The sequence below is a fragment of the Drosophila virilis genome, chromosome X (genome assembly GCF_030788295.1).
Source record: "Drosophila virilis strain 15010-1051.87 chromosome X, Dvir_AGI_RSII-ME, whole genome shotgun sequence".
In the NCBI taxonomy this organism is placed as follows: Eukaryota; Metazoa; Arthropoda; class Insecta; order Diptera; family Drosophilidae; genus Drosophila; species Drosophila virilis.
Window position 1 is genome coordinate 27,239,035 of NC_091543.1, and position 22,669 is coordinate 27,261,703.

The 22,669-nt window shown below is 41.7% G+C and overlaps 3 protein-coding genes across 7 annotated transcripts in view; all 3 read left to right on the forward strand.

Moving 5' to 3' along the window:
* alpha-Man-Ia (alpha-Mannosidase class I a) overlaps window positions 1-15,932 on the forward strand; it is a 67,541-nt gene extending 51,609 nt beyond the window's left edge. For 4 of the 5 annotated variants that reach the window (XM_015171007.3, XM_032440135.2, XM_002055063.4 and 1 more), the window contains 5 exons: window positions 12,454-13,066; window positions 13,129-13,353; window positions 13,543-13,681; window positions 13,746-14,007; window positions 14,079-15,932. In XM_015171007.3, coding sequence (XP_015026493.1) covers window positions 12,454-13,066; window positions 13,129-13,353; window positions 13,543-13,681; window positions 13,746-14,007; window positions 14,079-14,225 — 1,386 coding nt within the window. In that variant the 3' untranslated portion in view covers window positions 14,226-15,932. Of the gene's footprint in view, window positions 1-880; window positions 1,483-12,453; window positions 13,067-13,128; window positions 13,354-13,542; window positions 13,682-13,745; window positions 14,008-14,078 lie in introns of all 5 variants that reach the window. The other variant, XM_015171009.3, reaches the window with a different exon arrangement.
* A 1,753-nt stretch (window positions 15,933-17,685) lies between these two features.
* LOC26531586 (uncharacterized) lies at window positions 17,686-18,540 on the forward strand. Its single transcript, XM_032440032.2, has one exon. It carries the CDS (start codon window positions 17,841-17,843, stop codon window positions 18,054-18,056), a length of 216 nt encoding a protein of 71 aa, XP_032295923.1. The 5' UTR covers window positions 17,686-17,840; the 3' UTR covers window positions 18,057-18,540.
* Window positions 18,541-20,058: 1,518 nt separating this feature from the next.
* On the forward strand, window positions 20,059-22,289 carry por (Protein-serine O-palmitoleoyltransferase por). The gene has a single exon (XM_002055062.3). It carries the CDS (start codon window positions 20,256-20,258, stop codon window positions 21,903-21,905), a length of 1,650 nt encoding a protein of 549 aa, XP_002055098.2. The 5' UTR covers window positions 20,059-20,255; the 3' UTR covers window positions 21,906-22,289.
* The last annotated feature ends 380 nt before the right edge of the window (window positions 22,290-22,669 follow it).

A 22,669-nucleotide genomic window follows, 5' to 3' on the forward strand; every position in this document is an offset into this window, starting at 1 on the left:
GCATTTATAAGAATAACAAAACTATTAATCAGGAAGACTGCATTCCATTTTGTGACTTTCATCAAGACATTGCAGCTATGAACAATTCTTAGAAATGTGCACATTATTGTTTTTAAGTTGTAAAGCATTTTAATTACAGTAAACGCCAAGCGTACAATCTAAATTGAGTCACAGGCTGGGTATTCAGAAAGCACAGTCAATATAAAAAAAAAAGGTCTGGAATATTCATATATCCACATATGTATATATATGTGTGTGCATACATATATATTCAATGCTCATCGACTGATTGGGGATTACGCACACGAAACAAAATATTTGCCAGTAGGCACCTCTTGTCACGAAAGTAAGCACTAGACACGAATTGACTTAATTTCGGTATAGACAACCCCTGAGAGGGAGCTCCAAGATTGCATGCCGAAAGCTCAATATTCAGCTTAAAACTCATTTCATACAAAGTAAAGGAGAATTAGAATCACAATCCACCCCCACGCTCGATTATGTCAATGTCAACCGAGACTCTTTCGCGGATTCCATGATGGAAGTGGAAAAGAAACATTGGCTTTGTTTTAGCGATTTGCAAAATCTACCTTCACAGGCGTAAAATGGGTGGAATAGTCCACAGTGAATATTTTTATCGTATAAAATAAAACCGTACAATAATACTAATATCTTGAAATCCTGACTTGCCTAATATTCTAACTGCTGTCCCCTCAACTACACCAAATCAATTTTACTCCATCGCATTGAATTGTTGCCTACACTCAAGACTGTATATGTGCGTAATTGTGTCTGTGTGTGTGTGTGTGCGTGCGTGCGTGCTTGTCTCGTGCCGCAATGTTTTATGTTCAATTAAGAAATAATTAAAATAAATCAATAGAAGTACCCTGAGGCGACCATGTGATGGCCGCAGCGCCAAAGACAATTCGATAAAAAAGGGAAAGCTGTGAAAATTGTAAATACGTGAATTATAAAAAACCGCAAGAGCTGTGAAAGATGTGCCCAAAGACGTCGAAAACGACGCCACTGTTGCTGATCGGCGGCATCGTGTTCGTCATCATACTGGTGGCCATCACGGGCGTCACCCTGATCAACAACATCAATTTGTCTAACATAATACGGCTGAACGAGAAGGTGGCCAGCGACAGCGTCAGTGCCACTGATAATCAGATCAAGGAGCTCAACTACGTTAACAATCATCCAAAGAATTTGCTTGCCAAGCTACCAAGTGCCACGCCCGCCAACAACGAAGCTAACGAGGCGGGCGATAGTCGCAGCTTGGAGCAAATACGGCATGAGATGTCCTCCGTTGTGCCGGAGCCCAAATTGTCGGCGGTCATCTGGCGAGATGGCCAAAAGTCTCAATTTCTCGACCCCATGAAGTCGCCAACGCTGGCATTGCCCTTGGGCGGTGCAACGGTCACGCCCGGCGGCGAGGCGGTGAGCTTGATTGATTACGAAAAACGCGCCCAAATCGTCAAGGTGAGTTACGCGGGCCGGGTGTATGTGTGTCCGGGGGGATGGCAGTAGAGGGGGGGCTGAGCTCCAATTGCGTATCAATTTCAAATGTCGGACCTTTGGGGGCCTGTCACGGCCCCAAGGCAATGTGGCAGCTGTTGATGCCACACGGTCTGACACAAGCGTGTGGCATGCCAGCCTAGGGCTGGGTGATTCATTTACCATAAAACGAAAACGTGTAGATTCCATAGCGGAACGACAATAAAAAAAGGCCCTGATAATACAAATTAAATCAGTCAGTGAAGCCCTGAACGCAAAATTGATTTAAATGAGAAATTGTTATCGTAATTGCAATCGTTAAATAAAATTTGTGAGTGTAAGATTTGGCGTTTAAAAATAGCTGGCTACTAATTGATATCTTCCTGTAAAATGTGATGCACAAAATTAATGGACCAGGCAAAAGTAAAGGCCAAAGCATAGCCGAAAACGGATTTCTATTCCGGTCTCTTTAAAGTTTGCAATGCCACCTTTCTATGCGATTTTCATAGATTCAAGTACTCCTTATAGATTGTTTTCTGTGCTTGTGCATGAGCTAGAGTATAGGTCACTGTGCAGGGTACTGATAAAAAACAATGAAAATAAGCAACCAGAAGGGCATGAATATTTATATAAGACAGTGAGAGAGGAAGAGCGCAAGGGAGGCAGCGCGACAGCGAGACAGAGAGAGAAGGATCCGAAAACAAAATTTTACCTCCCCATTGTATTTCATTTTTAATTCTTTATTTCCACAGATATTTTTTAGTTATTCAAATGTCTTAGAGATTATCTTCTATTTTGGTAGTGTAAATTCAATTGGTATAGTTGGAAAAATGCAACGATTTTAAATATGCGAACCAAAACTTGAATTGCAAACTAGCTTAGATATTTTTCAGATAGAATTTGTTTATCCTTTATTTTCTAGTATTTATAATCTCAACATAAGGATGGGAACTAGAGCTGAGCTAAGGAGAGTGCGAATTATATTAAGACAGAGAAAGAATATGGAATATATAAAAATGACATGTTACATAAAATATAATGACAATTTTGTTGTACTTTAATTCATGAAAATCGCATAGAAAGGCGATCCGCTCTAAGCTTAAGATGACCTTGATATCACACGTACCAGGGAGAAACAGAGTCAAATGTATATCCAACTGTGCCTATAAAAGAGAGTTCCCTATATGAAATTAACATGTCACATAAAATGAAAATATTATTTAACTTTAATTCATGAAAATCGCATAGAAAGGTGCCCAAGTGCATTGTATTCAATTTCCTATCAGAGTATATGTCTGAGACTGCTTTATCTAATGAAAACTTGCGCATCTCACTCGATGTAATCCTCGACTAAGTGCTATATGATCTGGCAATGCATTAAAATAATAGTTATTGTTGTCTGAAGTGATAATCACCACGGCATAGTTAAAGAACAAAGGCCCAAACAAGAGCAGCAGCAGAAACATTGCTAAAACTGCTCTGTCCACAGTTTGTGGTCTAAATCTTGACGTTTATTACGCTCACTTGGCTAACCGGGTGCTCGGCTCGACCGACAAAGGCCTACGAGCAGCCAGTCAACAGCCTGTCCCAGGACAAGCTTGTTGGCCCATTGCAATGGCAAATGGCGGCATGGCGAGGGTCGTCTCCGGGATGCGGAAGGCCCTCAATTGCCTTACGCTTTCACGGCTCGAGTGTCGTGTTGGGACCTTGGCGCAACGAGGCGCTAAAGAAATTGCAATTGCAATTGCAACAAGCAGCAGCAACCAGCTACTTGCAACCTGCAACAATAACAATTACAATAACAATAACAATAAATAACCGCATTGCCAGGATACGCGAAAGCGATTTATTTTCTGTCCAGCATTTGGCTTTTATGACCGCAACAAACAATTTCAAATATTTGCCTCTGCGACCTGCCTTTGCCCCCTTGCAGCAGTCATAGTTGGCTCGCAATTGTATTAATTAATACTTTCTTCGTAAACTGAAAAAAAGGTTTTATGTTATACACGCAACTTTAGAGTTGAAATTTATATTTTTATATTTGGCATCAGATAAATTGTGAGGATTTTATGGCAACAGCCTGCGGAAGGCAGATAAATCGCATAAAGTAATAATAATATATTTTTACTTTTTGTATATTGTCTGTTTTACACGATTTTTTGATTGTTCTCAATTAAAGCTTTTGTATAAAATCATTTGAAAGCTGCGTGTCTACAAGGGTATTTCATATTCGGCATGCCACAAATTGTATTTTTTCTTGTTTTATATATATTCACATGTAAATATTTGACATGCAACATTCTTTCTTCAATATAATTAAAAATAATTTAATTAAAATGAAAATAATATAATTCATATAATATGCAGAATATCGCTTTTATCAAACAACTCTGTTTCGTTTAGCATTAAGTTCCGAAAAAGTTAAGCCTTAGAAAACGTAATACCTATTTTATTTGCATACTTATGTATTTGTGCAGCAATATTTATATAAGATGAAACAACATTTGATTAAGGAACAAAAATATACATAGAGGCTAACAAGCTGAGCTAATAATGACTTTAAAGCTGACAATATTTAATTTCTAAAATCTGCATGTTATTGTTCATAAAAGCCCTTAGTTCAAGTCTTTGGCCAATTTGACTTTAAAGCCGAGCTAAATTCGCAAATCAAGTTAATATCGCCAAAATATCAATACTTCAATGTCAACAAATGGTAATACCATTTGTTGACACACACACTCGCACACTCTCGCACACACATACGCCCAAAATTGTAGCATGCTGCAGGTAATTCGGCCTTCGAATTTGAATATATTCATTTGTTTATTCAATTGCGAATGCGTTGCGTACAAGATTCATGAATGTTCATGTTCAAACATTGGATACGCCTCACATTTCACATGCCACATTTTGGCCAGCCAGCTGGGCGAGGGGTAGTTGGGGCAGCAGCAGTTTGTTGAATGTGGCTCATTTAATGTAATGGCATATCCTGCCGTTAGCAAGGCACCATCCCCGCTCCCCAGCAACTACACCTGCGCTGAGCTGCGTAACATCGATTGTTGTTGTCAGCACTTAAGATGTATGGCTAAACCTAACTGCCAGTTAAAATGGCAAACGCAGCTACACGAAATTGCCAAACACTTCAGCAGCCAATTCCAGTACCTGTACAACTGGGTAAAGGTAATAGTAAGTTAATCAGCACGTTTGCCAGGATTGTGTGAACGGGCAGTGGACGTTCATATTGATAATGGGTTTGGGTTGAGACCTCGTTGCAAACATGCTGCTCGATACTAATAATCAAATTTCATTCATTCAATCTGTCAGTCGTTGGGTCTTTCGCTGCTTCAACTATGTTTCGTTCTTTTTCTCCTTTCCTTTCCTTGCATTTCTGTTTTTTCCTTTCTTTCTTGATGATTTATTTTACACCTGTGGGGCAATCGCTTTTACATTCCGCGACAACAACGGATGTCAAGTTTTCCTCAATGCTGCGCATTGTTCTCGCCCAACCTGCAGTCCAAATGGGCATCAAATTCAAGGTAAACCCCTCTAGCTGGCCGCCAAAAAGTGCAACAACTAACAATAACAATAATTTGAACAGTGGTCGCATCGCTGTCCACAGAGAAGCCAGCCAAAGGCTGACGGTTCGAACCAGCACGCTGTCTCTAGTTTCGGCACGTACAGCTGGCCTTTCACATCCCTGGATCGAAATTCAAAATTTGTATTCAATTTAAAAATAATAATTGCCCGTTGTACTGAAAATATTGCAAGCCGTAGATATTTTCATATACAAAATGCGGGCTAAATTTGATCTCTGCTCAAAAATGGCATCTAACAAATATGGTTAGATAAATGAAATGTTTGGAGCGTTTGCGTTAATTATCCTATCCCATGCTTTGAATAACCCTTTAAAGTTTAGGTTATTGTTAAAAAGCCAGCCTTGATAACAGGGAATTCAATCTAAAATTCCAGGGCTTGAGACCAAAGTTAAATATGATTTGGTTATGAATCTCACACGAAAGTTTCTTATAGCTAAACCAGCTCGGCTCGGGTTTTATAAAAGGAACTGCACTTGTTGTGAACGGACCAATGTGGACCAAATATACGGCTGGCACCACTGTGCAGCCAATGTCGCATTCGTCAATGCAATACCGTGGAGCGGCAACAAGACCAGCATTGACGCTGACGCTGACGTTGACGCTGACGTTGACAATAACCCACTTTTTGACCGTTGTTTTTGTTTGGTCAACGCTGTTGACCGTTTGCCAGTTCGCCCGGTTTCATTGTCAATGGACGCCCGCGTCTGAGCCTGGGTGGCCCATCGGCCATCGATGCGGCTTGGCATTGTCACCGGATTGGGAAACCGTCAATGCGTAGAACGTGGCATTAACTCAACTCGGCCAGCACATAGCATAACATACACCAGGCACATTCTACAGCAGATTAGTTTACGGTTTATTCAAAAATGTACGTACATATTGTCCGTATTATAATCTAGTTAGCATTAGAGACCTCATACGAACCAAACTGTGCATCTGAAATTCAATTAGATAGAATATACGCATTCTGTTAGCAAGAGCTGATGCTGGTTTAATATTTACATATTATATTTAACTTTGAATAGAGCTACCGAAATCTTAACCTAAAATCTATTTAAAGCTGAATGAAGGCCTCCTGCTGTTGGCAATAAATAGTTTTGAGCCAACGATAGTTTTGTTATATATATACGATACTATCGATATAAATTGTTCAATATTATATTGTCCCTTTGTTAAAATAATAATTAACCAAACGATTGTCCCCGTCTAAAACACATCAAAAATGAAGTGCCATCTTTCGCTTGAGTTCGCTTAGAATTCTCAAAAAGTTAAAGCGAAACAGGAGCAAGGTGTTTGGAGTTGAAGGAAGGTTCCAGAAATAGCTAGAGCTAATACCTAATTGTATGCGTGCGTTTTGTGCATGCAAAAATATTTTTATAGCATATATTATTATATATAAATAGTTAACATTGACCTTTAGTGTCAGCCAAGCTTCATATTAATGTCACTCAAACCAAGTGACATTTGCATTTATTTTGTTGATTCTAATATGGTTATTTATTTATATCTAAAATAAAAGGCTTCTGATCAATCTAGTGCTGCAGTTCAAAGTGAATTCTATGCATGTATAGATATTCTTATTAGAAAACTAAATATCTTTGTGGAGTTTCTGCTGTTCTTCTCATATTGGTATTTTTTGTTGTTTACAGCAATTCGATGCGCAATCTCTAGTTCATGACTCTCTTAGCTGGTATTTCCATTTGGCAAACTTTGTGCCTGTTGTTCTTTCAATACAATCTCATATTTTCTTAATAGTTTGCCAGTTCCTCTTTGCATCCTGTCACACACGCACACACACACACACACACACACACGCGCAGGGACACACACAAAGTTGTTGCTGCTCATTTTTTCAGTCAAGTTCGACTTCTTCTCCTGGAAAGCATGCAAAATTCCCTGAATCAGGCAAATAGTTTGGATTGTGTGTCTGTGTGTGTGTGTGTGTGTGTGTGTGCGCTTCTCTTGTCTTTCTTCTTCTTCTTCTGCAGGATATTCAACAGCAGCGACGTCGTCTTTTGCATTATTTTATGGCCTTAAGCAAATTATATTCCCTTAGCTTCGGCCAAAGAGTTAGCCAAAAACTTTTGTGCGAACTGCTGGCGTTTGTGTGTGTGCTTGAATATGTGTGTGTTTGTTGGTGTTGGTGTTTGCATAATTTTACAAAAAATTTCAAAGTTATCCGCTCGCTCTGCTCCACGCATCCCCAGCCCAACCATGCTGTCCTTTTTGCCTTCGGTTCCTGTTAGTTAGTTCGCTGCCATTTGCATTGTTTTGCGGCCCTGCGGCATTAAGCGGCAAAGTTTTTGACAAAAACTTTTGCTGCTGTTAAAGTTGCATTTAAAATTTGCATTAAATTAAGCACACACGCACACACACACGCACATACGCACACGCACACACCCGTGGCACCTCTGGTCCGCTGGCTGCTGCGCTTTTCGAGTCAATTTGACATTAACTCAACTCGGCCAGCACATAGCATAACATACACCAGGCACATTCTACAGCAGATTAGTTTACGGTTTATTCAAAAATGTACGTACATATTGTCCGTATTATAATCTAGTTAGCATTAGAGACCTCATACGAACCAAACTGTGCATCTGAAATTCAATTAGATAGAATATACGCATTCTGTTAGCAAGAGCTGATGCTGGTTTAATATTTACATATTATATTTAACTTTGAATAGAGCTACCGAAATCTTAACCTAAAATCTATTTAAAGCTGAATGAAGGCCTCCTGCTGTTGGCAATAAATAGTTTTGAGCCAACGATAGTTTTGTTATATATATACGATACTATCGATATAAATTGTTCAATATTATATTGTCCCTTTGTTAAAATAATAATTAACCAAACGATTGTCCCCGTCTAAAACACATCAAAAATGAAGTGCCATCTTTCGCTTGAGTTCGCTTAGAATTCTCAAAAAGTTAAAGCGAAACAGGAGCAAGGTGTTTGGAGTTGAAGGAAGGTTCCAGAAATAGCTAGAGCTAATACCTAATTGTATGCGTGCGTTTTGTGCATGCAAAAATATTTTTATAGCATATATTATTATATATAAATAGTTAACATTGACCTTTAGTGTCAGCCAAGCTTCATATTAATGTCACTCAAACCAAGTGACATTTGCATTTATTTTGTTGATTCTAATATGGTTATTTATTTATATCTAAAATAAAAGGCTTCTGATCAATCTAGTGCTGCAGTTCAAAGTGAATTCTATGCATGTATAGATATTCTTATTAGAAAACTAAATATCTTTGTGGAGTTTCTGCTGTTCTTCTCATATTGGTATTTTTTGTTGTTTACAGCAATTCGATGCGCAATCTCTAGTTCATGACTCTCTTAGCTGGTATTTCCATTTGGCAAACTTTGTGCCTGTTGTTCTTTCAATACAATCTCATATTTTCTTAATAGTTTGCCAGTTCCTCTTTGCATCCTGTCACACACGCACACACACACACACACACACACACGCGCAGGGACACACACAAAGTTGTTGCTGCTCATTTTTTCAGTCAAGTTCGACTTCTTCTCCTGGAAAGCATGCAAAATTCCCTGAATCAGGCAAATAGTTTGGATTGTGTGTCTGTGTGTGTGTGTGTGTGTGTGTGTGTGCGCTTCTCTTGTCTTTCTTCTTCTTCTTCTGCAGGATATTCAACAGCAGCGACGTCGTCTTTTGCATTATTTTATGGCCTTAAGCAAATTATATTCCCTTAGCTTCGGCCAAAGAGTTAGCCAAAAACTTTTGTGCGAACTGCTGGCGTTTGTGTGTGTGCTTGAATATGTGTGTGTTTGTTGGTGTTGGTGTTTGCATAATTTTACAAAAAATTTCAAAGTTATCCGCTCGCTCTGCTCCACGCATCCCCAGCCCAACCATGCTGTCCTTTTTGCCTTCGGTTCCTTTTATTTAGTTCGCTGCCATTTGCATTGTTTTGCGGCCCTGCGGCATTAAGCGGCAAAGTTTTTGACAAAAACTTTTGCTGCTGTTAAAGTTGCATTTAAAATTTGCATTAAATTAAGCACACACGCACACACACACGCACATACGCACACGCACACACCCGTGGCACCTCTGGTCCGCTGGCTGCTGCGCTTTTCGAGTCAATTTGAACTTTTCGCCTAAATCGCAGCGACAATCGCCTGTTTAGAAATGGCAAATAAAAGCTGATCAAATTAATGACAGTGCCACCTGCCACATGGCACCAACTTTGCACAGCTGCATCCGCTGCAGCAGCCGCATGGACCTTGCCCGGTCAAGTACTAAATCAGCCGTAAAAGCCAAAAAAAAAAAAAAAAATCAATTCTTAACGATCACGTTTCGCTCGCTGGACTAATAATGGACCTGAGGGGAGTGGAGGGGAAGATGGAGCGGTTTGCCGTGTGGCCTGTGGCATGCGGCATGTGGCATGCGGAAGGATGCAGCTGCTATGTGCGGCATGTGAGGCATTTGGGGCATGTGTGACATATGACGAGGCGCGCCTCATTGATCTGCACGTTTTCACGTTGCGTTCCTCGAAAATGATGTTTAACACACACACACACACACACACACACCAGCCACACTAACCACACACTACCACACACACAGGCAAGTGGAAAAAAAAAACTACTTACACACGTTTAGCGCGGCACGTTTCGTGCGACGTTTGCACATTTCAAGGATGTAACTAAATTCGTAATGAAGACGTGCAAACTGAAACTACGTGCGTGCGCGCGTGTGTGTGTGTGTGTGTGTGTGTGTGTGTGTGTGTGTGTGTGTGTATTTGCGTGTGTTGGTGTGCGCTTAACTCCATTTTGCCTGCCACACTGGCAAAAACATTCAATCAATCAGTCAAATCCGTCAAGCAATTTCCGTTAAATTAGTCAAGCTGATTATTTACTGCTGCTGCCCTCATGTGGGGCAGGTCATGTTGAGGTCGCACACAAACCATTACCAAAACGCGTGCACCCCCCCCCCCCCCTCTTCGCCCGCCCACCTCCTCCGTTCGCCAGTTCCATTTAATTGTGGCTAGTCGAACTGCGAAACATAAAGAAATCGCCCCAGCTAAGTTTACCGTCCAGCTTGTAATTAGATGCGACTCATTAAGCACCCAGGCAAAAAATGCGACAAAATTACACTGAGCGAAATCGTTGTGTTGTTTGGCACTGCACAAAAAAAAAAAAAAGGATACCGAATAGGTAGAAGTATTGATGAGTATCGATTAGTATCGATAGTGCTTGCCCCACTCTCTATAGTCCTTAATTAGTTCACCCTGCTCTCAATTAAAAAGTTTGAAAATGGCATATTAGTTTTGTTGAGAATAAACATAACAGGTCTTAGCAGAGAGCAAGAGTATCCAAGTTCGAATTGTTTTCCTATCAGATGTCAGATGTTCAGATGTCGATAGCTTATATATCTACATATATCTCATTTAGGCATAGCTCCTAAAGCTTACGAGCTTGTTTAAAAGCTAGCTCTGCACTGGGTAGACATTGTTGAAAACTCTGTACTAAATATTTTCCAATCGAAAATGGGAAATCTCTTTATTTATATGTGTGTGTAGTTTTTTGACTAGGAAATTGAAAGTGTTTGGCAGCTACAACAACAGCTGGGGACTTGCCACAGTGTCCGCTGACAATGGGCGGCTGGCCTTGAACTCCTTGTGGGCCGCCCAAAACCAACTAGAACGAGTTATGCGCATGTGTCCGACTTTAATTAATTACCGGAATACCGTTAATATTTGCATTGCCTTCAAAGCGCCGCAACCGAACCGACCGAACCAGGAGATCCGCTGAGCAAACACAAAGAGCGCAACGAGGCCCAGAAAGCGACGCGAGGCGCCACCAAATGGCCGCCAAGGGGCGTGGGGCCATTGCCAAGCGGTGTAGTCCCCAGCAGGCGTATACAAGGATTTTTACGTTTATATACCCTGTAAACAGGCAAACTAGCATTGAGCGTATCCACAGAACTGATGCTCTTGAGAGCAGACCAAATTTAAATAAAATATACAAGTTCTTTTTTTGCTCAATCAAATGGAATATAAACATAATGAAATATAGATATAAGACAATATATTATCTCAAACAATTAAAAGGACGTGCCCACACCAAATGCTTCCAGAAAGTATCCATGCAAAATATCCTTACAAAGATGAAACATCCATAGAAAGTATGGATATTGGTGGAAAGTATTCAAGTCACAGTAGGCGCATTGTAGGATATCTGTTAGTTGATCACGCTCGACTAGAACGTTTCTTATATATTCTCCATTTTATTTTTGCTCCCTTCATTTTTCCATATTTTGGTCGTGTTTCTCGTAATTTAATTTCTGGAAAAAAAATTCGCTCAAAAGTATGCAATGCCAAATTATGTTGTGCCGGTGCCGCCGCGTACAGGCCTCCGGGGGGTGCTGCATGTGGCATGTGGCATGTGGCACGGTGCAGGCATCGAAAAACGTGTAGGTAATGCAACGCCAGGCAAAGGTAGCCGCTGTTTTGGGCTGAAAATAAACAGACGGCCAACAACGTTCGCGTTGTCCATTTTATTAACATTTCTCCAACGATGCCTTGCACGTGTATGTGTGTGTGTGTGTGTGTGTGTGTCCAATTTCCATTGCATTGGTAAGCTGAAAATTCTAAAAATATATAAAATTCCGAGCCAAGTCCGTGCAGTCGCTTTAAATGCAAACTGACACCGCAATGCACTGAGCAAATTTCAGAATAAAATTTAAGCCCGATCCAGAGATAATGTCTGTATTTTGCTTTACTTCAAACTATATACAAATATTACAATCATAGTGTTTAATCCATGAATAACTTTCAATATGCATCGAACTTCAGAATTGTCTCATAGCTTTCAATTTTTAAGAGTCTTCGTTGCGATTGGCTCCTTCGGAAATAAAGTACACAAATCACGAATATAGTTTGAAATTTATTGCTCGCTGACTCATCAAGTCACTAAACGTGAAGAATTCTTCTTAAAACTGGGTATTAAGCAGTCGGTTGAACTCGACTGTAATGTTCTTACACTTTTCTTATGCTATAAGAATGAAGAAACCATGTAGGTTCAACCAGAGAAAAGAAGCAGCAAACTATGGAAGCTTAAACATGTTGCGAATTACAAAGCAACGATAAACAGCGTCCACTTTCTGTAATAATAATGTAAAGGAAGTCTAACAGAAAAGAAAATGGAAACAGCCCTGCGACCGAGACGGTGTCTATTGTGCTTGGTGCTGGATAGGGGGGAATTGGGGGCATTCGGGGCAAACTCTTTGACTATATGCTGCCTTCTATTCAAAGAACCCTGTATGCTGCAACTTAGTTGTCATTGTTCAATACTAAAGTGTTTTCCGTATCAATCTACCCTTTCTTATTTAGATGATGGAGCACGCCTGGCACAACTATAAATTGTATGCTTGGGGCAAGAACGAGCTGCGTCCATTGTCGCAGCGTCCGCACTCGGGCAGCATATTTGGATCATATGATTTGGGCGCCACAATTGTGGATGGCCTGGACACGCTGTACATAATGGGCCTGGAGAAGGAGTACAAGGAGGGACGCGACTGGATTGAGCGCAGATTCTCGCTGGACAACATCAGCGCCGAGCTGTCCGTGTTCGAGACAAATATACGCTTTGTGGGCGGCATGCTGACACTGTACGCCTTTACCGGGGATCCACTGTACAAGGAGAAGGCGCAGCATATTGCGGATAAGCTGCTGCCCGCTTTTCAGACTCCCACCGGCATACCCTATGCGCTGGTCAACACCAAAACTGGCATGGCCAAGAACTATGGCTGGGCATCCGGTGGTAGCTCGATTCTCTCGGAGTTTGGTACACTGCATCTGGAGTTTGCCTATTTAAGCGATATAACTGGCAACCCACTGTATCGGGAGCGCGTGCAGACCATACGCCAGGTGCTCAAGGAGATCGAGAAGCCCAAGGGACTCTATCCCAACTTCCTGAATCCCAAGACGGGCAAATGGGGCCAGCGTAAGTAGTTCGATCTGTTTTCGAAAAGAAACATTTTCACCCAACTGCTGTGACCATTGCAGAGCACATGTCGTTGGGGGCCCTGGGTGACAGCTATTACGAATATTTACTCAAGGCATGGCTTCAGTCCGGCCAGACAGACGAGGAGGCACGCGAAATGTACGATGAGGCTATGCTGGCCATTATGGACAAAATGGTGCGCACCAGTCCCAATGGGCTGACCTATGTATCTGATCTGAAGTTTGATCGACTGGAGCATAAAATGGATCATCTTGCCTGCTTCTCGGGTAAGTTTTTGCAATTATTGTTCGATTCGAGCCGGCGACATTCCGCTCGCTAGTCCGACGCTCGATTCGTAAGCCATGCAGGCTCACAGCGTCGCGTTCACAGAGTTCACCACAGTTCACTTTGCACCCGAAACCTCTTTTATTAATATTCATACAAAAACATATTAAATATCCAAATTCAATTCGCAGGCGGACTTTTTGCACTGGGCGCTGCGACACGCCAGAATCAGCACACGGACAAGTACATGGAAGTGGGCAAGGGCATTACCAACACCTGCCACGAGAGCTATATACGCGCGCCCACCCAGCTGGGACCAGAAGCATTCCGGTTAGTATTCAGTTCAGGCAATTCCATTAATTTATATATTAATCCTTCTGGAGTTACCTTTTAGCTTCAGCGATGCGGCAGAGGCGCGTGCGCTGCGCTCGCAGGAGAAATACTATATACTCAGGCCGGAGACATTTGAAAGCTACTTCGTGCTTTGGCGCCTCACGCACGACCAAAAGTATCGCGACTGGGGCTGGGAGGCGGTACTGGCGCTGGAGAAGCATTGCCGTACACCGCACGGCTACTGCGGCCTGCGCAATGTCTACCAGCAGGAGCCCCAAAAGGACGATGTGCAGCAGAGCTTCTTCCTGGCTGAAACACTCAAGGTATTTAGCTGAAAGTACGGAAATTTAACTCGGAAACAATTAAACAAAAAACGTTTTTTCCTATGCCCTAGTACCTGTACTTGCTGTTCTCAGACGACTCCGTACTGCCCCTGGACGAATGGGTCTTCAACACGGAGGCGCATCCATTGCCCATCAAGGGTGCCAACATTTATTACCGCAAGGCTCCGGTGCCGCTGCCCGCATCGAATGCCTCATAAGCCGTTGGACGCAGTTGGATGACCGCGTCATTTTAATTGACTATATATCATTTAATATAATGATTATTATTTAAATATTGTAATGTATATTTTATTTTTTTTTTTTTTTTTTTTTTTTGTAATTTTTATTTGTCTGTTGTTTTAGTTAGTTTATATTTTAGTTTGTGTATGCTACATTATTTGATTGCACAATGACAACAACTATATAATTTGATCTTTAGTTCGACGGGCAATCAACGGACGACCATATTCTATGTAACATATTTATGCAACTCTTATTAACGATAGCAACAAGAACCCCAAGTAGTTATTATATGGTAAACATCCTCTAGCTCGTATTCAATACGCTCGGCACAATTTTTCAAACAACAAGCTAAAACAGTTATTCACACCAATTTGTAGGCTGCACTTGGCTAATTACAATTTGAGGTGTTTGACAAAAAAGAAAAAACCAACCAATTATATGGTATATATAGATAACACACACACACACACACACAGACCCATAGATGATTTATGTAAGTAAACTCAGGTGTTCGAATTATGATTTCTTGCATTGTCTCCGTTAACGGAATCAGCTTGAAAACTCTTCAACTTGCATTCTCAATATCGTTCTGTCTAACTCTCTCACTCTCAATATCTCTCTCTATCTCTATTTCTATCTGTATCTCTATCTGTAGTACTAGATCTATTTATCTACATAGAATATTTGTGTAGAGCACCCTGTACGTAACTTAATAACTTGCATTTTGAATATGAATATGACACAACTCTCAACATTCAGTGGCACATTCTGGGATCGACATATGTAGGAGCTTTGTTTTGTAAATATTTCCCTAGCGACAAAATGAAGGCATCGATGAGAAGGTTTACAAATCAAGTAATTGTCAAGTTATTGTTTATGTTGTAGTCTAAATATAATGATTAATAATTATTGTAATAGCACCTAGCATACTTTAAACAAATGTAACGCATATTACTTTACATCAGCATCAAGCGAAACGAATCTTAAATATATATATATATATAACACATAGAAAACAACAACAACAACAAAACAAACAAACAAACACATAAACAAATATGTAGGCAATTGTTTAAACAAAATATTTATACAATTATACAACAAGCGAAATAATTTTATTTTTAACAATGTAAAGGGTTTTTTTTTATAATCCTAAGCGTAATGATAATTATGATAATGATAATTATGATATTAATATTAAATAAAAACCATATATAAATAACAAGAAAACAAAAACAATGTCGAAAATGTTAAATTTTTGTAATCTTCAACGCTTTGCATCAGCTCTCGAGCTGTGAGAAGTCATATTAGAAACATACGTACATACACATAAATTATAAAATAATAACAATGAAGAGCATTACAAAAATATACATTTTCTAAGGTGAACACATAGTTTTATCATTATATAAATTATATATATATATATATATATATATATATACATATAAATATATATATATATTTTTTTTTTATGTTATATCAAATTACTTGTAAGGCAGAACGTGAATATTGTATAATTGTGAGTCTAATAAAATTGTAAATGCATGATAGATCAACTCGATGAGGTGGGCAACTCTCCCTAGGGACAGTGCAAGTGGATATTAAGAAATGCTTAAACATAATTGTATTGGAATAACCCATAAGTTTAATAAAAATCTAATGAATAACATTAAAACAAATGCGATCTGTTTTGCGACATTTTTGAAAAGGCTAATGAGCCGAAGTTTTGTACGATGTCTGAAATACTAAATCGATTTTATATAGCGTATATTCGTACACCTATTCAATAATGGTATATATGTATGTTAATTCTAAATTTTTAATCCGAATCGATGTAACTGTTTAATTTAGGTCCACTGTGCCACGTCTTGAAGGATTCCATCTCAACAATTTATTAGACACTAGTTTAGTTTAGTTTAGGTTAACTATTACTTAAGCCCCAATCTTATGATTGGTAAGGAATATTGAAAATTCATGATTTCATTCTCTATGTAGAAGAAGAAGATAATTTCCCGGCGTGTTTGTCCCTTTGTCCTCACGCAACTTCGTATAGATTCGTCTTATTGTTGCAAAAATTGAATTTTCTATGAATTGAATTCTCTTTCGTTTTTCAAGAAAACTTAACCAAACTCAGCGAATACAATCTCTATTATTCTCCTTATGCCTGGGTAAAGTATTTTATTCATGGAACTACAAGAGGATGAGAAACAGCATGATCTAAATAGTCGGGTATAGTTGTTTATTATGTTTTCAAAGACTAAAACATGACAATTTCTGGAAAATCAACATATATAAGTTTTTCACATCCCCTGCTTCCACGTTGGTTTCCTTCCCCGAAATTGCATACGCATGGAATATCCCAAGTGGTATATTCCAAATAACTTGTATGTATGTGTGTATTATTCTCAATCAACTGCCGGTCTGCATCATGACTTTTGCACCGCTACAATTCCTTTCCAGGCATGACTAACACTTGAGCAGCTCTATTAAAATATATGTACATACAGATACATACATAGGTGCTTGCACAAGGCGAACAAAGCGCTCTGAGGTTAACAACATTTCGCACCCAAACTCACACTTGGCGGAGAACCCGGAACGGGAACGCCAATTCCAGCTTGCAATGCGAGCGGGCAAAGTCCGAAGCGCACAGCATAAGAGACCACTGCAAACGGCTGGGCAAACAAAGCATAACCATAAAAGCCAGCAAGAAGCCCACCCGACCGACGCTAGTCGCCGCCCACTCATAAAGAAAATGAAGGAAAACAAAAAACAAGAGTGTATAAGACTTTAGATTCAAAAGTCATTCCACCCGCGGGGCGCAAACAAAGACAACTCTGCGCTTGCAGTCGAAGCCATTCACTGGCTGTTGCTCTCTCACTCTCTCACACTCTCTCTTTCGCTCTCGTTCTAGCGCTCTTTTGCGCTCCCTTTTGTTCTTGTTGTTCGCATTACTCCTGCTGCTGCTGCTGCTGCTGCTGCTCTTCTTCTTCTTTGTTGGCTAGACGAGCCCGCCAGACCAGCTGAGTTGCTTTTTGCCGGTCGCAGCGACTGCGCTTATTGATTTTTGTTGCTGTTATACCCTAACCTAATCGGGCAACTGCGACTGCTTGCAGCTGTAATGTAATTGTATGGCGATTTTGTTCATTTGCTATATACAAATAAAACTTGATGTATATTCATGAATATATAAAGCGAATGATTTACCAATTTCTCATCTCAGAAAATAAAAAATTCAAATTCAAGTAATACGCATGCATACAATATTTCGATTTCAAATAATACATTCATACATAAATATGTACACATGCATGTACTTTACAATGGCTCATTGTGACATCGACGTATAGGGTATACAGTCGGCGAGCTGCCCTCAAGCAACGCCTTTGTGTTTTTGTTTTGGTCGTTGACGTTCGCGGCCTCGCTTCAAGCAACCGCACAGTTGTTTGCGAGTTTTCAAGCGAGTCGGAGCGTCCGATGCAGCAGCAGCGCCAGTAGCTCCAGCGGATGCATACAGTTGAAGTCTAGAGCTGTTTGTTCTACTCTACGTCTCAGTTTTGTTGTGGTGTCTGTGCCAGAGCTGCAGTATGCCGTTTCCCATACATCCACCCAAGCAAATGCCCTGCCCACACTGGCAGCACTTTCCCATTAGCCCGGTTGACAGCAAGCCGGCGCCATTTGGAAGCAGCAGCAACAACGATGCGGCTGCGCCAGTTAACAAGCCACCGGAGCCGGTGTCCTATCGCTACTGTGCCCACTGCAAGGCAGCTGGCAAGGATGTGGGCGACATCAGTAAGGACTGAATGGAGCTACCATCTGCACGCACTTTTCACCTTGGCGATGACATGGGCCACGCACTGAATCCACCCGTTCCACATATGTACACGCGTCACCCGCTCACGAATCCACATAAACATCACCAACCACCAGCCACACCACACCGAACCACTCACAATGACAGTGGAACGCCCAACTAATCTCAAGTGGGCCCGCCGCGATGAGTGCAGCTTATAAATATGTATATCGAATTCGAATTTGATTTGTGTTCTTATAAGAATTTCGTATATGTTTGCCTTCTGCTCGTCATTTACTTTGCGTTTTTGTTTCATGTGCCAATCACACTGATATCTACATACATACATATATCATGATCTATATACTATATCTTTGTATATATATTTTTTTTACATTTGAAATGCTTAAGCTAAGATTTTTCTACACATTTAGATTTGAGAACTAAATTTGGTAAAAAAAAAAAAAAACAAAACAAAAACATAACAAAATAAACGCACGACGCATATAAAAACAAGTTTATTTCACACACACACACACAGATGCATTCGTATGTGTACACGCACAAATGTGAGCAGATGCATCAATGTATGTGTGGCTTGTCTTCTTGAGCGGCACACTTTTTTGGGACTTGTTTGTTTGCCTGCTGCTGCTGCTGCTGTTGTTGTTGCTGCTGCTGCTGTTGTTGTTCCGGATCGTGCGCTGCTTTTTATCAGTATTCAAGGTCAGTAGACAGCAGCAACAACAACAGCAAGAGGCATTAAAATTTCAAGCATACCCGCGATAAGCCTGAAACGAAACAGAACAATCCAGCAGAATTAAATCATACATGCATACATACATACATATGTATGTATGTACATAATTAAGGCAGCATTTTCGGTTTTCAATTCGGCTGTTACGCTGTTTTCTTTCTCTTTTTGTTCTTGTTGTTGTTGTTGTTGTTGTTTTATTTCGTGTGTGGCCCCCAATGGGTTAATTAGCTCGCTTGCCGCACGCAACTGCAATGCAAGAGAGTTGCCTGAGGCTGGGTGACAAAGTTCAACAAACTGCTTAAGTGCAAAAATAAATACGCACTCGCAGTTACAAATATACACACATACACATACACATATCTGCAGAAATGGTTGTGTATGTATGTATGTATGTACGCGCCGGCATGCATGCATACGTATGTATGTATGCATGTATTTCGAACTACCGCTAGTCGCTGCTAGAAGGAGCGGTAAAAGTATCACACCTTATCACACATACACAGAACAATCGAGTTCTCTCTCACTCCAGATGCAAATACATAAGAACACGCGCATACAAGTGTATGAATGTGTGTATGTATAACAGGCTGTACATATATGTATATGTATGTATGTATGCTTGTACATCATTTTGTTCTTATCGTTTCGCTTGCGCAAAACTGAAAGTAATATCGCTAGACTAGGTTTATTGTCGTATCTACATACACACATACATATGTATGTATATTCCATGGTATCTTCATAAATAGTACCTATGCACACACATACTATTATGTTTGTATGGTTATTTTATTAGAAATTGTTAAGTATTGGCCCTAATTAAAAGTTATGGCCGCTATTTTTACCGCGATTACGCTTCATGTACATAAACATATGAACATTGCGATATCGAGACATTCTAATTATTAAGAACTTTATTTAACGGAACACACACAACATAATTCAAATTTTTTACATCTATCATAATGTATACATAATGTCTTATCGTGGATTTTTGTCCACTTTTTAGTCTTACTGTTGCAAAGTGCATTTATTGCAACTTTAAATAAACCCGTTAGATTTTGAGTTAAGGAAAGTGACAAATGCATTCAACAATGTTTTGTGATTTGTGCAAACAGTCTGGCAACACTGGCAGGCATGAGAAAGCGGTTAAGCTACCAACACGAACCGAACGCAATGCAGTGGAAACGTGACAAATGGAACCAGTTCACAAAACTATCGCCCGCTAGCGTTGAAGCCCTTGGAACGAGTGGTTCGCAATGAACCATTTCGTCGCATCGGAATAGTGAACATTAAGATGAAACTTACCTTGCAAAAGCTGAGCTGAGCCGAGAAGAGACCTACTTAGTTGGAGAGCTGCTGCAAGCAGGTGCAACTACTGAAGTACGTGGCCCAGTTAACTGTTTTGCAAACGTGTAGCTAAACGGCCGGCAAATAATAAGAAGAGTCAGCATCATGGACTATCAGTACTACGACGAGCCAGACTATGCAGACGAGGAGGATGAGGGCAGCGGTGGCGTTGGCGGCGGCAGCGACATTGTCTACGTTGACCAAGACTCCACGAAGAGTCAGTCCAACAGTGATTACGATGACGACGATTTCGAGAATGTGGCGAATCGTTTGTGGGAAAGCTACGAGCACTGCATACTGCCCTCGCTGAGCCAGGTGACAAGCTACATCGTGCCCCTGCTGCTGGGCTGTTTGCTGTGCCGGCTGCTTAGCACGCTCTATGCACGCCGCGCACGACTCGTGACCAGCGTGACCAACGTCGCCGCCAGCTGCAGCTGCAGCTGGCAAGAGGCGAACAGTCTGAAGCTGGCGCCGCTGCATCTCATCAATGCGCTGTGCGGCGCAGGAGTGCTATACGCAACACTGGGCCAGAAGATGCTGATCCTGCTGTTGCTCAGCGGCATTAGCTTTGTGCTGCTGCAGCTGGTGCGCCTGGGCAAAGGGCAGCGCGCCGCCGTGGCCATTGCTGCGCTCAGCATTGGCAGTCAATTCCTCTACGAGCTGGCCATTTGGCAGAAGCGCGACGACTGGCCGCAGCTGCGCGGTCTGCAGATGGTTACCAACATGAAGGTCATATCGCTGGCCTTCGACTTGACGGCGAGTGGCGCGCCAGGACTGCGCATGCCGAGCATTCACGCCTACCTGGGCTACATTTATAATCCGGCCAGCTGCGCGTTGGGGCCCTGGCTAAGCTACGCTCGCTACTTGGACTCGCTGCACAAAAAGCCGCCGTTGCGGCGCAATCTGTTCCATATGTTGGTCAACGTGCTGCTCAGCCTGGTGGCGCTGGTCATCTCCAATTGCATTGCGCCCGCCCTGGGCGAGTTGCATGTGCCGGAGGTGGAATACACGACGCGCCACAGCGATCTCGCACACTGGCTGCTCATGTACACGGGCGCGATGAGCGTGCGGACCAGCCACTATTTTGTGAGCTTTCTCAGCCAAGCGCAGCTGGCGGCTGCCGGTCAGCAGTTGGACACAACAACGACGCCGCACAGCAGCTCCGAGGAGCTGCTCGGTGAGCTGGTCGTGCGTCCCTGGCACATTGAATGGCCGCGCTCCTTGAGTGCCCTAGTGCGCTGCTGGAATGTGCCCATGCACGAATGGCTCAAGCGCTATGTCTACTCAACATCCAAGCTGGAGCCGCGCTCCCGCCCAAACACCATAGTGGCCGTCTTCTGCACATATGTGGTGTCGTCTCTGCTGCACGGCATGGACTTCCGCATCTATCTGGTGCTACTCTCGCTGGCCACCTTTGCCGAGGGCGAGACAATGCTGCGTCGTCATCTGGCCCGGCTTTTCAATGCCTGCGTCGCCGCCAATCCCTGTCCCGGCGCTGAACGCTGTCGCTATGCCTATTGCCCGCAGCAACGTGGCTGGCTCTGTGCGAGCTCCTGGCTGGTTGGGCTTATCAATTTGGCCTTCACACTGCTCGCAATATTCCATCTGGCCTATCTGGGCGTCGTGTTGCTGAACGAGACTCTCGTCATGGAATCGGATAACGAGCTGCCCTTCCTCTACCACTGGGCATCGGCTGGCTATCTCAGCCACTACGTGGGCATCGGCATGTTTGTGCTGTATCTGTTCATATCGTAAACTGGACCCAGTCCATTTAAAGACTGCCTGCGAGAGACTGCACCCCTATTTGCTGCTCGCTCCCGACGCTGACCACTGTCTGCACTGGCAGCCGCTCCATGTGATTACACTAATAACATATATGACATGATATACATATATGTATTTATATATAAATGCATCCGCTTCAGCCGCACACGTTTTCTGTGTGGCTTTTTGTGGAGTTGGCTATAGGAAAACGGAACTGATTTAACAACTGTGAATCTCTTTATAAACTGTATTTGTATTTTTACCACGTAGTTGTGACCAATTGGCTATTATTTATACACACATATATATATGTAACATTTGTATGTCTGGTCGGCTGTACTTAATAAATGTAAACTAAACGTTTTTATATATTAAGGCGACGAGATTTCATTTGGATTCAAGCATCTGTCCGACCTGCCTCGACTTACACCTCCGTAACCCTGTGGAAACTGGGTAAGGGAAACTTCAGCAGCCGCTCGAGTCTATATATCTATGAAATTTACATTTTTCGTCACGTAGTCTTTTGGAGGACTCTGGAGCGTACTTTAACCATTTTCTCTTGAGCCTCCCGACTAAATGACTACACACAAGGTCTCTGGCTGCCCGGATGGAATTTGTGTATTTATTTCAATTTATTTAACAAAGGAAAAGTTACTTATTTGTAAGAGAATGCTTTAAGAATTTCTGTATACATGTACACACACACACATTCATGCACGTCTGCATTCTAACAGCATGGTGATCACGATTGTTTT

What these genes read in the sequence shown, in the direction of transcription:
- LOC26531586 (XM_032440032.2), top strand. Translation starts at nt 17,841, where the DNA reads ATGCCGTTTCCCATACATCCACCCAAGCAAATGCCCTGCCCACACTGG.
- por (XM_002055062.3), top strand. Translation starts at nt 20,256, where the DNA reads ATGGACTATCAGTACTACGACGAGCCAGACTATGCAGACGAGGAGGAT.